The following is a 13,369-nucleotide window of genomic DNA, read 5'->3' on the forward strand; positions in this document are numbered from 1 at the left end:
TGGAATCCACAACATGTGAGTGTGAAGAAAAGCAAACCACAGACCATCTATTACAATGCAGGCTGAGCCCTGCCACATGCACAATGGAGGACCTCCTTATAGCAACACCAGAGGCACTCCAAGTGGCCAGCTACTGGTCAAAGAACATTTAGTATAATGCCAAGTTTTTCAACTTTGTGTTTTTAAAAATACATTACAATTGGTTTGCTTCTGATACAATAAATAAATAAATGATTTATACCCTATTTTAATCTCCCTGAAAGGGACTCAAAGTGGTTTAACAAAAAAGCATCAGCATAACCATTTAAAACATACAATTACACAAACATTATGACCCAGTAATTGCAGCCGTAAGCCACATTGGCTGAGCAATTCTGCAAACTCCAGCCCAGAAATACAATTTTTAAAGCTCTGCCACAAAAACAAAACAAAACAAAAAAATAGCAGAGATTTGGGTCCCCCAGAATCAATAATTCTACCCAAAAGTCATAGAAATGGAGATGCATATGGCTGCCTACAGACATTTTAGTGACAATACCAATCTTTGATATGAAGAGGATAGACTTTTTGACTCACATTCTCCCTGCATTGATCCTCAGTTCCTAAGATTATAGGGTAATGAATATTTGCTTTCTTTGGAACATCCAAATCACAATATCTCCCACATCCACATATTATACCAAGCACAATCAACATCTCTGGAGTGTATATGAATTTCCTGATGAGTTTGTACATCAGGAAAATATCTGATTATCTTGCAGGAACCAGTCCTGTTGACCTTCATCATCCTTTATCCTGCTTTTGCATTCATTTAACACATTTCCCCAAAAATCTGTGTACTTTTTTTTAGAAACGTACACTGTTGTTGTCTGTTTCAAATGTTGATGTGTTGGAAAATGTTTTTTTTTCTAGTTTCTCATAATAAATCACAATGCAAATAATGAAAACATAGAAAGTTTTTCTATACCACAACTCAACTCTTAATCACAATGGAAAGCGTAGTCAAGAAATTAGAGGAGCAAAGCTTTAAAAAGGCATTCATGTAGGAACTACCCGAGATCTCCAAATGCAAGGCCACATCAGTAAACACCAAAGTCAGACTCATCCATGCTACAACAGCTCCAATTTCTATGTGTGATTCAGAAAGCTTGATAAGGCTGACAGGATGACAACCAACTCATTTCAAATTTGGTGCTGGACAAGTGTTCTATGGATACCAACAATGTGAACATGAATGGGTCTCAGAGCAAATTAAATTAAATTATTCACCAGAAGCCAAGTTGACTTAACTGAGGTTTTTATACATATCCTGGGGTGATATGACTAATATGGAAAGATAAAAAAAATGTCTTGATGAAGTGGACAGTAGTAGGAAAGTACAAGTAGATTGATTCAATCAAGGAAGTCACAGCCTTGAGTTTGAATGACTGTTGATCACTAGTCTTCTTTGAGGTCTTTTCTTCAAAGTCCTCACACATTAAAGCTCAACAGATGGCAAATAATGACAGCAAATCACCAGCTTTGAAATATTCAGGATTCTGATTTCTTCCATGCCTGTGTTAGGTCTGGAGGAAGAAGAATCGTGCAAATCAAGAATAAACAAAGGACAAGAGGGATCCTCCCACCTCTGCAGGAGTCTACCATATACCGTGCAGCTGTGGACAAGTCGACATAGGAACCACCAAATGCAGCGCTCAAACATGAATCAAGGAACATGAATGGCACTACAGACTACTTCAATCAGAAAAGTCAGCCATAGCAGAGCACTTGATGAACCAACCTGGACACAGCATATTATTTGAGAACACAGAAATGCTGAATCACTCCAACAACTACCATGTCAGACTACACAGAGAAGCCACTGAAATCCACAAACATGTAGACAATTTCAACAGAAAGGAAGAAACCATGAAAATGAACCAAATCTGGCTATCAATATTAAAAAAAACTATAAAATTATAACAGAAAAATTTATTTATTTTATTTATTTAGAGCTTTTATAACCTGGTCTTCTCGACCTCCGAAGAGGGACTCAGGCCGGCTAACAACCAGAAATTCATACACAAATAGGATAAAACAACACTCAAACACCAGGATTGTGGTGCAGCTGGCTGAGTGTCAGCTGCATTAAGATCACTCTGACCAAAAGGTCATGAGTTAGAAGCCAGCCCTGGTTGGAGTGGGTTTCCAATCAATTGTGTGTAGCCTGTTGTTGACCTTTGCAACCCGAAAGACAGTTGCATCTGTCAAGTAGGAAAATTAGGTACTACCTTAAAGTGTGGGGAGGCTAAATTAACTGATTTATGAGGCCATAAAGAAGACTCATAGAATCATAGAATCAAAGAGTTGGAAGAGACCTCATGGGCCATCCAGTCCAACCCCCTGCCAAGAAGCAGGAATATTGCATTCAAATCACCCCTGCCAGATGGCCATCCAGCCTCTGCTTAAAAGCTTCCAAAGAAGGAGCCTCCACCACACTCCGGGGCAGAGAGTTCCACTGCTGAACGGCTCTCACAGTCAGGAAGTTCTTCCTAATGTGCTTCCAGAGGGGAAGCATGTGGGAAATGCAGAAGTGCTTCATCAGCGTCGCAGATGAACGATGAAAGCGACAGCTCCCCTGGCGGCCAGAAAAAGTTAAATAGCCTCTGTGTATGTCTGTATATGTTTGTAAGTCAAAAATTGGCATTGAATGTTTGCCATATATGTGTACACTGTAATCCGCCCTGAGTCCCTTGCGGGGTGAGAAGGGCGGAATATAAAAGCTGTAAATAAATAAATTAATAAATAAATAAACTCCAGACAAGAAACAATCAGGGACAGCTAATCACCTCTCAACAAAGGATTCCCCCAGGCACTAAGAAGCTACACCTAAAAACAGTCAGGCCATCAAATGCTAATCAACATGGCCAATTGAAACATTCACACCTCGCTCCAACAGACAAGAGTTCTTTCTCCCACCCTGGACCTTCCACAGATATATAAACTCAATTTTCCTAGTTTCCAACAGACCTCAAATCTCTGAGGATGCCTGCCATAGATGCAGGCAAAACGTCAGGAGACAATGCTTCTAGAACATGGCTATATAGCCCAAAAAACTTACAGCAACCCAGTGATTCTGGCCATGAAAGCCTACATTTGAAAGAGATTTCCTACACATCCCTTTGTAGACTCAACTCCAATTTCAAACACCTATCTTTTTCATCTGCCGACAATGCACAACTTTTGCGCCTCATGGCAAGACCCTTTCTACAAACACTAGCACCCGGTAGATGAGAGGAGCACAACCTGCAATTCACCCAAATCTATTTTTGACAAATATATCATCCACAAAATATCTGCCAAAGGGTGCCTCAGCAAACTGCATTACTTCTACAGTGTAGGCGAATACTCAGACGCTATCACCAACTCCTTTTTAATTTTGATGGCTTATGCCAAAGACAACAAGATGAGCTAGCAAGGCAGGGCAAGTAACTGACAGCAAGGATGAAGCGTGTCTCTCTTACCATAGGGAGGACCCCTCTGTTCCGGTGACCTCTAAGAAGTCATATTCATCCTCCAGTTGGAAATCCAGGAACACCAGAGCAATGGTATCTCCAGGCTCTGCTAGAATGGTCCATGTGCAGTCGGCATTGTTGCTGTACTCCAAAGGGTAATGGGGGGTTGAGATAATCCCACTCTGCCCTCGGAGTGTCCCTCCACAGGCATCGTCAGCTGAAAGGCAAACACCAAAATGTGTTACGGGAATGCTGAAAGAATCTGATGGTACTCACAACCTTTTCCCTTCAATATATTTAAAGCATTCAAGAGGTAGTATAATCCGATTTGACAGGTTCAATGTAGCCAAAGGAGGAAAACACACAAGTCCAATTCTTATTTGACTTACAGCAGAGCTTTCCAAACATTTCATGTTGGTGACACACTAATTAGACATGCATCATTTTGCAACACAGTAATTCAGTTTTGCTAGCAAACAAAAGGTTGACCCAACTTCTCATAAGAGATAAAGACACATGTACAAATTGTAATAACAAAATGTACTAAGATAAAATGTATCTAATGAAAATATTTCATTTATATTTTAAGATAGTATGATTTATCGTTTATGTCACATAAACCCAAAGGTTTCTCATTACATTGTGTGACACACCTACATATTGCAACTAATACACTAATATGTCGTAACACATAGATCAGAGAGCAAGCCAGACCTGGGAGATCTCATAATGCACAAAACATGATGACATGACTCCCACTCTTGCTGGAACATGGCTGCAAAAATTGTTTATCTCCATGCAAGTTCCACTTTTGCATGTTGGCTGAGCAATGACACCAACCATCCTAGAATTGAGTGGTATCTCTTCCCTACCTTTATTAAACTAAAAATATCCCAACTCTCTAATATTCTTTTATGTTGAAGAGTTTTGTATTGAATTGTCTGAAGGTTAGTATTGAAATATGATGAAGACATGCATTGAGTTCCAGGTTTGGGAAAAGAGAGAGAGAGGATCTTGGAGTCCTCATAGACAACAAGTCAAACATGAGCCAACAATGTGATGTGGTGGCAAAAAAAGCCAATGGGATTTTGGCTTGCATCAATAGGATTATAGTGTTTAGATCCAGGGAAGTTATGCTACCCCTCTATTCTGCCTTGGTTAGACACACCTGGAATACTGTGTCCAATTCTGGGCACCACAATTTAAGGGAGATGTTGATAAGCTGGAATATGTCCAGAGGAGAGCAACTATGAGGAGTGGCTTAAAGAGCTGGGAATGTTTAGTCTGAAGAAGAGAAGGCTGAGAAGAGACATGATAGCCATGTATAAGTATGTAAGAGGAAGTCATAGGGAGGAGGGAGTAAGCTTGTTTCCTGCTTCCCTGGGGACTAGGACACGGAACAATGGCTTCAAACTACAAGAAAGGAGATTCCATCTGAACATAAGGAAGAACTTCCTGACTGTGAGAGCTGTTCAGCAATGGAACTCTCTGCCCCGGAGTGTGGTGGAGGCTCCTTCTTTGGAGGTTTTTAAGCAGAGGCTGGATGACCATCTGTCAGGGGTGCAATTTTCCTACTTCTTGGCAGAATGGGATTGGACTGGATGGCTCATGAGGTCTCTTCCAACTCTATGATTCTATGATCCTAGGGGAAAATGCATAAAGCAGTGATTTCCAACCCTTTTGACTCACAGAAACTATCGCAGAGCCCTTAGGCCTACCCTACGTCTTACAAGTTAATGGTGTTTAGGAGTGGCGTTACATGGTAGGAAGAAAGGATAGATTGTAAGGGAATGTAAAATAAAGAGATATCTAAACAATTGCAATGAAATTATATTTTAAAAACTTTGAAATTTACTGTAGTATTTCAATTTATTCTCAACTACCACCAATACACATGATATTGTCAAAACATGGCCGTACATAAAAATTCTTTCAAAGTGCAATAAATCAAATAATTTGCGTTACAAAATAAATAGTATGCACTGTAGTGCAACAGTAGGCCTAAATTAAGGCATAACATAATACAACGTATAAACATTTAATGAGATACCTGTAATTGCATTTTTGGCGCAGTTTTCTTATTTTTAGGTTTAATTGAAACTTTGAGTAGATTCCAAGAATTCTTGAAGAGTCGAGAATGAACGAGAAACATATTGCATGTATAGTTCTAAGAAATCACTCGGACATTCAGTTCCAGGAAAGGCCATTAAAATGTGTCATGTGGCAGAGTTGCGTGGCAAGCAGGCGCCCCGCTCATCTTCATTTTCTGCCTGTCTATTGCTACAATAATATTGGAGCTTGCGGCAGCAGAATGACCAAGCATTCTAGCCAATCAGAACTGAGAGGATCCAATGAGTTATCCCAATAATCACAGATTCTCATCTTTACCACCTGACCCACTTCATAGGAAGTCTGCTACAAAACAGGAGCTTTTTTGTTGAAATCCAGGGCCAGAGAAGCAGATGGTGGAAACAGAAGAACGGCATGCTTTATCAATGTTTAACATTTACACAAATGATCAGCCACTGCCAGAAGGGACAGACAGTTTCACCTCTGCTGACGACCGTGCCATCACTGCCCAAGCAGGGAGCTTTGAAATGGTTGAATAGAAGCGTTAGGTGCTCTTACTGCCTATTACAGGGAAAACCAGCTGTGTCTTAATCCATCTAAAACACACACATGTGCTTTTCATCTTAAGAACAGACGAGTATCTCGATCTCTGAGGATTACCTGGGAAGGAATCCCATAGGAAAATTGAAGCACACCCAAATACCTAGGAGTTACCCTGGACCATGCTCTGACTTTCACGAAGAACTGCTTCAATATCAAGGAAAAAGTTGGTGCTAGAAACAATATCATACGAAAGCTGACTGGCACAACATGGGGATCACAACCAGATACCGTGAAGACACCTGCCATTGCGCTTTGCTCCTCTGCAGCTGAGTATGGATGCCTTGTGTAGGACACATCTCACCACGCTAAAACAGTGGATGTGGCTCTTAATGAGATATGCCACATTATTACAGGATGCCTACGCCCTACATCACTGGAGAAATTACACCGTTTCGCCAGCACTGCATCACCTGGCATCCGCTGGGAAGTACCAGACAATAATGAAAGGACCAAGGCAGTGACATTTCCAGTCCATCACATGTTCAAATATCAGCCAGCATGCCAATGCCTTAAATCAAGAAATAGTTTTCTAAGATCTACAGAGACACTTCCAGGAACACCTCAGCTAGGGAGAGTCCAAAAGTGGCAGGCTAAAACTTGGAACCTCAAGCCATGGCTGATACCGAATAAGAGGCTCCCTACTGGGCCCAAAGAAGACTGAGTGACTTGGTGGGTGATGAACAGACTGCGCTCTGGTACTGCAAGATGCAGAGCCAACCTTAAGAAATGGGGCCACAAAGTGAAGTCCACGACATCCAACCCCAAATTGGGAAACAAGTCGTCCAGGAATACCTGGCCGCTCTAAATGAGTTCAAGTCCCCAGGGCCAGATCAACTACACCCAAGAGAACTGAAGGAACTAGTGGAAGTCATTTGGGAACCATTGGCAATATCTTTGAGAGTTCTTAGAGAACAGGAGAAGTTTCAGCAGACTGGAGGAGGGCCAATGTGGTCCCAATCTTTAAGAAGGGAAAAAAGGATGACCCAAACAATTACCGTCCGGGCAGCCTCACGTCGATACCAGGCAAGACTCTTGAAAAGATTGTTAAGGAAGTGGTCTGCAAACACTTAGAAACAAATGCGGTCATCGCTAATGGTCAACATGGATTTATCAAAAACAAGTCATGCCCGACTAATCTGATCTCTTTTTTCGATAGAGTTACAAGCTGGGTAGATGCGGGGAATGCCGTGGATATGGCGTACCTGGATTTCAGTAAGGCCTTCGACAAGGTCCCCCATGACCTTCTGGCAAACAAACTAGTCCAATGTGGGCTAGGCAAAACTACAGTGAGGTGGATCAGTAATTGGTTAAATGGACGAACCCAGAGGGTGCTCACCAATGCTTCCTCTTCACCCTGGAAAGAAGTGACGAGCGGAGTGCCAGAAGCAGGGTTCTGTCCTGGGCCCGGTCCTGTTCAACATCTTTATTAATGACTTAGATGAAGGGCTAGAAGGCATGATCATCAAGTTTGCAGACGACACCAAATTGGGAGGGATAGCCAATACTCCAGAGGACAGGAGCAGGATTCAAAACGATCTTGACAGATTAGAGAGATGGGCCAAAACTAACAAAATGAAGTTCAACAGGGACAAATACAAGATACTCCACTTTGGCAGGAAAAACGAAATGCGAAGATACAAAATGGGGGATGCCTCGCTCGAGAGCAGTATGTGTGAAAAAGATCTTGGAGTCCTCGTGGACAACAAGTTAAACATGAGCCTACAATGTGATGTGGTGGCGAAAAAAGCCAATGAGATTTTGGCCTGCATCAATAGGAGTATAGTGTCTAGATCTAGGGAAGTCATGCTACCCCTCTATTCCACTTTGGTTAGACCACACCTGGAATATTGTGTCCAATTCTGGGCACCACAATTGAAGAGAGATATTGACAAGCTGGAATGTGTCCAGAGGAGAGCGACTAAAATGATCAAGGGTGTGGAGAACAAGCCCTATGAGGAGCGGCTTAAGGAGCTGGGCATGTTTAGCCTGAAGAAGAGAAGGCTGAGAGGAGACATGATAGCCATGTATAAATATGTGAGAGGAAGCCGCAGGGAGGAGGTTTTTAAAAATGCCAGGTTTTTAAACTTTGTGTTTTTTAAAATACATTACAACTTATCCCTCTGTTCACTTCTGATACAATAAGAAACATCTTTGTAAATAAAAGAAGAGGAAGTAGGAATCATTGTTCCAACTGCTCTCTCCTTGAATTGGGAGTGAACCTCTGAATCACCACCAGCTGTTAACATTATGGACTGAAATGTTGTTATGAGTCCCATCAAGCTTCTTCGAAAAATATTTTACAAAAAAGATGTGAAATGCAAACATGCTTGTTGACGTCTATATCTATATATTTTTCAATGTCTATTTTTAGTCCATTTCGACCAAAAATCATTTCTTCCTGAAGAAATCCTTCCTGTAAACATGTCGCCTTTAAAAAAAAAACCCACCTAACTCTATTTGTATCTATGTATAGATGCAGATATAAATAGATGTTTATTTTTGATTTTTTTTTTCAAAAAAGCAGATTCACTGCAAGATTTCCTTTGGGAAAGAACAGCTGAAATGAATCAAATATATGCGATGTCTAGAATTAATTTAATACCGACAATCTTCAGCTCCTTCTTTAGTTGTACCAGTTCACAGCATCTCTGAAAACTAGGTCAATCGGTCTGTCTGCATCCATCTGTCTGCTTGCTCATTTGTCTGTTGGAGCTACAGGAGTTTTTGAAGGGATGAACTAAGCTTTATTTGGAGATGGCTGACAGCTGTTTTTTATTGGCCTGAAATTGCACAGAAGAATAAGCCAAAGTGCCCGCAAGGACTTTGCTTGTATGCTCTGCCTTCCATCAGGAGCTCTTCAGCAAACCATCATTTCCCATTTCATCCAAACTGAGCAGTTAAAGGTGTTCACAGCAAGCCAGGATCTTAAGCCATTGTTCAATGTTGGTTTGATATGCTGGCTTCTTACCTGGAAGCCACAGTTTCCAAGGCAAAAGAAAAAAAGTACACTGAAAGTAAATGAAGACTCTGAATTGAACGTAATTTTGTAAGAAACTAAGAAGTTAAGAATCAAGGCAAGAGGGAGGTTAAGTGCTGTATGTGCTCGATGTTAATTGGATCAGAAGAGGAACATAGTAGGCATGTGCAACCCATGGTTCTAAATGGTTCTAAAGTACTTACAAAACTATAGTTCTGGTTGTGAAAACTAGGGGGCGCTTGTGCTTTGCTTCTACAGTGTTGCTAAAGTTCCGGTGGTGAAAATTTCAGAACTCTAACAAAACTTTCAAAATGTCATTATTGTTTCATTATTGGTGATTTTCTGACAGAACCTATTAGGAACTGCCATTTATAATGAAATCGTGACAGATCTTAGATTTGCTGGGATGTGAACTATGGATTGGAAAATAACTTTGGGGGCCAGACAGGGGCAGGCAGTCGACACATCCAGGTGGCTTAAGGAGGTGTTTAGCTAAGGATAGTCTCCCTGAATCCAAATGCCAAACACTGACAGAGTGTAAGCTTAAAGGATGACATTGAGAACATGATGGCTAACCCTTGGCTATTGAGGACGTGGTCAAGGGGAAATTCCACACTTAGGGGACCTACCTACAAAGCAAGGGGGTTGAATTAGTTTAACTCTTCACCTGGGTCTCATCTCTTTATTTTTGGGTGGAAGGGAAGTAATTGTATTTTGACTTTTTTTTCCAAACATAGAATCATAGAAAGAGAGATCATGGGCCATCCAGTCTAACCCCCTGCCAGGAAGCAAGAAAATTGCATTCAAAGCACCCCCAACAGATGGCCATCCACCCTCTGTTTAAAAGTTTCCAAAGAAGGAGCCTCCACCACACTCTGGGGCAGAGAGTTCCACTGCTGAACAGCTCTCACAGTCAGGAAGTTCTTCCTAATGTTCAGATGGAATCTCCTTTCTTGTAGTTTCAAGCCATTGTCAAGCACTGCATTGTCAAACGTAGCCAGTCAAGCACTGCAATGGCGTCTGTTAATGTATTTTTATTGAGTGGTTTCCAATGGCCATCCCCGCCCCCTTTAATAGAACCCTGTTACTCCCGGTCAAAATGGCTTATTACAATTAGCCTAAGCATTTGGCTCTTGGTCTTGTTTTGTAAGGGCACAATGTTCCGCGGACCATTTCTATGCTGCTGTTCTGAATAACCTGAAGGACAAACCAGCAAATGACTTTGTGTGCCAGCAGGCTGGCAGTCGCATGCGGCTCTGGTTGCTGTGACTATATTACACTGTGGTGTTCTCTTTAAAGTCCCATTATCACCTTATTCAGGCAAAAATGGCACAAATAATTGATTTTTCCTCTTACAGAGTTAGGGCAAGAGTAAAAGAAACAACATATTATGGTGGAAAGGAGAAGAGGGCAAAACTAGCATCATTGTTGGTCAGAACATCTTCTTTAACCAGGGCTGGATATCTGCAAAAAGGGGCTGCTGCAAATACGCCACTTCTGTTTGTAACTTCCAGGTTTCTTGATACAATTTATGTTACTGAAAGAAGGAATACATACATTTGCCATTTACGAGATGGTAGATCTGTACAGGATGGCTACCATATCACAGTAAGTACAATCCTGAACTAACTATGAAAACAGAAAACCTTGGATAATAGCAAACCCTATTGAAATGAACGGCTTCTGGAAGTGATTATAGAATTATCCTGGAGTGCCTAGAAAATTCCTACAAGAGGAATGCTCACTAGGAATAGTCTAGGTCTTCCAGAATGACTCTATGCCCACTTCCATCAATCTTCTCCCCTTCCTCTTTCTCCTTCCCATCATTACTCTGCTTTTCTTTCTTGATCAAGCACAGCATAGAAGGGTTGGGAACTTGAAATGCATGGAAAGGATGCCTATTTTCCAATACTGAATAATTTTCCATACATTCCTTTGCCCTACAGCCTCAATAACTACAAAGATCACCACATGTGGTGGTTGGTATAAAAGATGTAGGATGAAGCCCTACAGACAGCGCATACTGGGCTAGTGGTTTTGGAGTAAATCTTGCCCCATTTCATGTCCCAGCTTTCGTTGGGGACTCCATTCCATTTTTGAGTGCCTTCCGAAATCGGGAGGTTTTTGGATAAGTACCCCAACGATCACTGTTGTGTGTGTGTGTGTGGGTGGGTGGGCGGGGGGTTCCCATCTACTGACTCCCTTTCCTGCCATTCTTTTTGCCTGGTACCTGATATTTCTCCTTTAGAGTAAGAGGCGCTCAGCTGCAGGTGTGCTCTGGGTCTCCCTGCATGCCCCGCCAGCCACCACGCATGACCCACCACACTCTCAGAGAGTGCATGTGTAGCAGGACCTGCAGGAAGGCCCGGAGCATGCCTACAGCTGAGCTCCAGGCCTTCCTACATGCAGGCAAGGAGGCAATCTTGGTTCTATACGAAAGCAGGCTTCCGTGCTGAACAGATGTCTGTAGGGGGAGGGGGCTTCTTGTTTCTTGCTTCCAAAGAAATGAAAGACACAAAAATACTGGGTTTCATCCCTGGACTGTGCAAGTTTTTGTGTAATCAAGTTTCTAGTCCTCAATGAGTAGCTAGACTAGAGACAGGGATGAGGGATTCCTTTCCCAAAAGGGCTTTGTCTTTTGTCTTCAGTGCTAGCCACTGTTTCCTCCCCCTTTGATGATGTAGTAATGGGATTTCTGTGAGGAAATTTCCTTTTAACTTTAAAACTAACCTGGGTTGACCATGTGATCTCCATCATTTGTTAGTTCTGCTTTTTTTAATAATAATAATGATAATAATAATAATAATAATAATAAACCTTTATTTGTACCCCGCTACCATCTCTCGAAGGACTCAGTGCGGCTTTACATGAGGCTGAGCCCAAATACAACAGTAAAAACAATAACAACAACAGCAACAAAATAACTCAAAAAACAGAGCAAGAACATTAACAACACACAATGACGCAATTAAAAACAATGGCAGGGCCAAATGTAATAATTTTAAAAAAAGTGCTGGGTGTGACCAGGAGGAGTATTTGGAGGGGGGATGGGCATGCAGATATCCTAGATCTCTGATAAAGTGCGTTGGGACATAATGCTAGGAATTTCCTTATTCTGGGAAGGCACACTGGAACAACCACGTTTTCAAGCTCCTCCTAAAGATTGCTAGCGACGGGGCCTGTCTGATGTCCTTAGGGAGAGAGTTCCAGAGTCAAGGGGTCACCACCGAGAAAGCCCTATCCCTTGTCCCACCAATCACGCTTGCGATGCAGGTGGGATCGTGAGCAGGGCCTCTCCAGATGAACGAAGAGATTGACCACAGAGATGTGGTCACGCAGGTAGTGGGTCCTAAACTGTTTAGGGCTTTGTAGGTAAGCACCTGCACCTTGAATTGGGACCGGAAAATGAATGGCAGCCAGTGGAGCTCCTTAAACAGGAGGGTTGACCTCTCCTTGTAAGGAGCCCCCGTTAACAACCTGGCCGCCGCCTGTTGGACCAATTGAAATTTCAGGGCCTTGGTCAAGGGCAGCCCCACGTAGAGTGCATTACAGTAGTCCAATCTGGAGGTGACTAAGGCGTGGACCACCCTGGTCAGATCCGCCTTCACAAGGTACGGTCGCAGTTGGCGCACGAGCCTGAGCTTCAAGCGACAGTGATGAGTCCAGGAGGACACCTAAACTGTGGACCTGTGACTTCAGGGGGGGGGGGGGTGTAACCCCGTCCAGCACAGGTTGCCACCCAATACCCCGATCCGGTTTACGATCGACCAGGAGGACCTCAGTCTTGTCGGGATTGATCTTCAGCTTGTTCTTCCTCATCCAGACAGCCACAGTGGTCAGACACTCGCTCAGCACCCGAGGGGCTTCCTTGGAATTTGGTGGAAAAGAGTAGTAGAGTTGTGTGTCATCTGCATAGAGATGGCAACTAACTCCAAAACTCCGGATGACCTCACCCAGCGGTTTCATGTAGATATTAAAAAGAATAGGAGACAGAATTGAACCTTGCGGGACTCCACAGGTCAAAGGCCAGGGGTCCGGGCAGGTGTCTCCCAGCTTCACTAACTGGGAACGACCCTCCAGGAAGGAACGGAGCCACGATAGAACTGTGCCCCCAAGGCCCATCCCGGAGAGCCGTCCCAGAAGGATACCATGTTCGATGGAATCGAAAGCTACTGAGATGTCCAGGGGAACTAACAGGGTCACACTCCCCCTGTCCAGTTCTCTG

At 42.7% G+C, this 13,369-nt stretch overlaps 1 protein-coding gene across 5 annotated transcripts in view; it reads right to left on the reverse strand.

Annotated features, from left to right (window-relative positions):
• CSMD2 (CUB and Sushi multiple domains 2) overlaps positions 1 to 13,369 on the reverse strand; it is a 984,984-nt gene that overhangs the window by 607,053 nt on the left and 364,562 nt on the right. For all 5 annotated transcript variants that reach the window (XM_067473669.1, XM_067473670.1, XM_060784605.2 and 2 more), the window contains exon 5: positions 3,504 to 3,711. In XM_067473669.1, coding sequence (XP_067329770.1) covers positions 3,504 to 3,711 — 208 coding nt within the window. The remainder of the gene's footprint in view (positions 1 to 3,503; positions 3,712 to 13,369) is intronic.

Source organism: Anolis sagrei, chromosome X, assembly GCF_037176765.1.
Source record: "Anolis sagrei isolate rAnoSag1 chromosome X, rAnoSag1.mat, whole genome shotgun sequence".
Classification (NCBI taxonomy): domain Eukaryota; kingdom Metazoa; phylum Chordata; class Lepidosauria; order Squamata; family Dactyloidae; genus Anolis; species Anolis sagrei.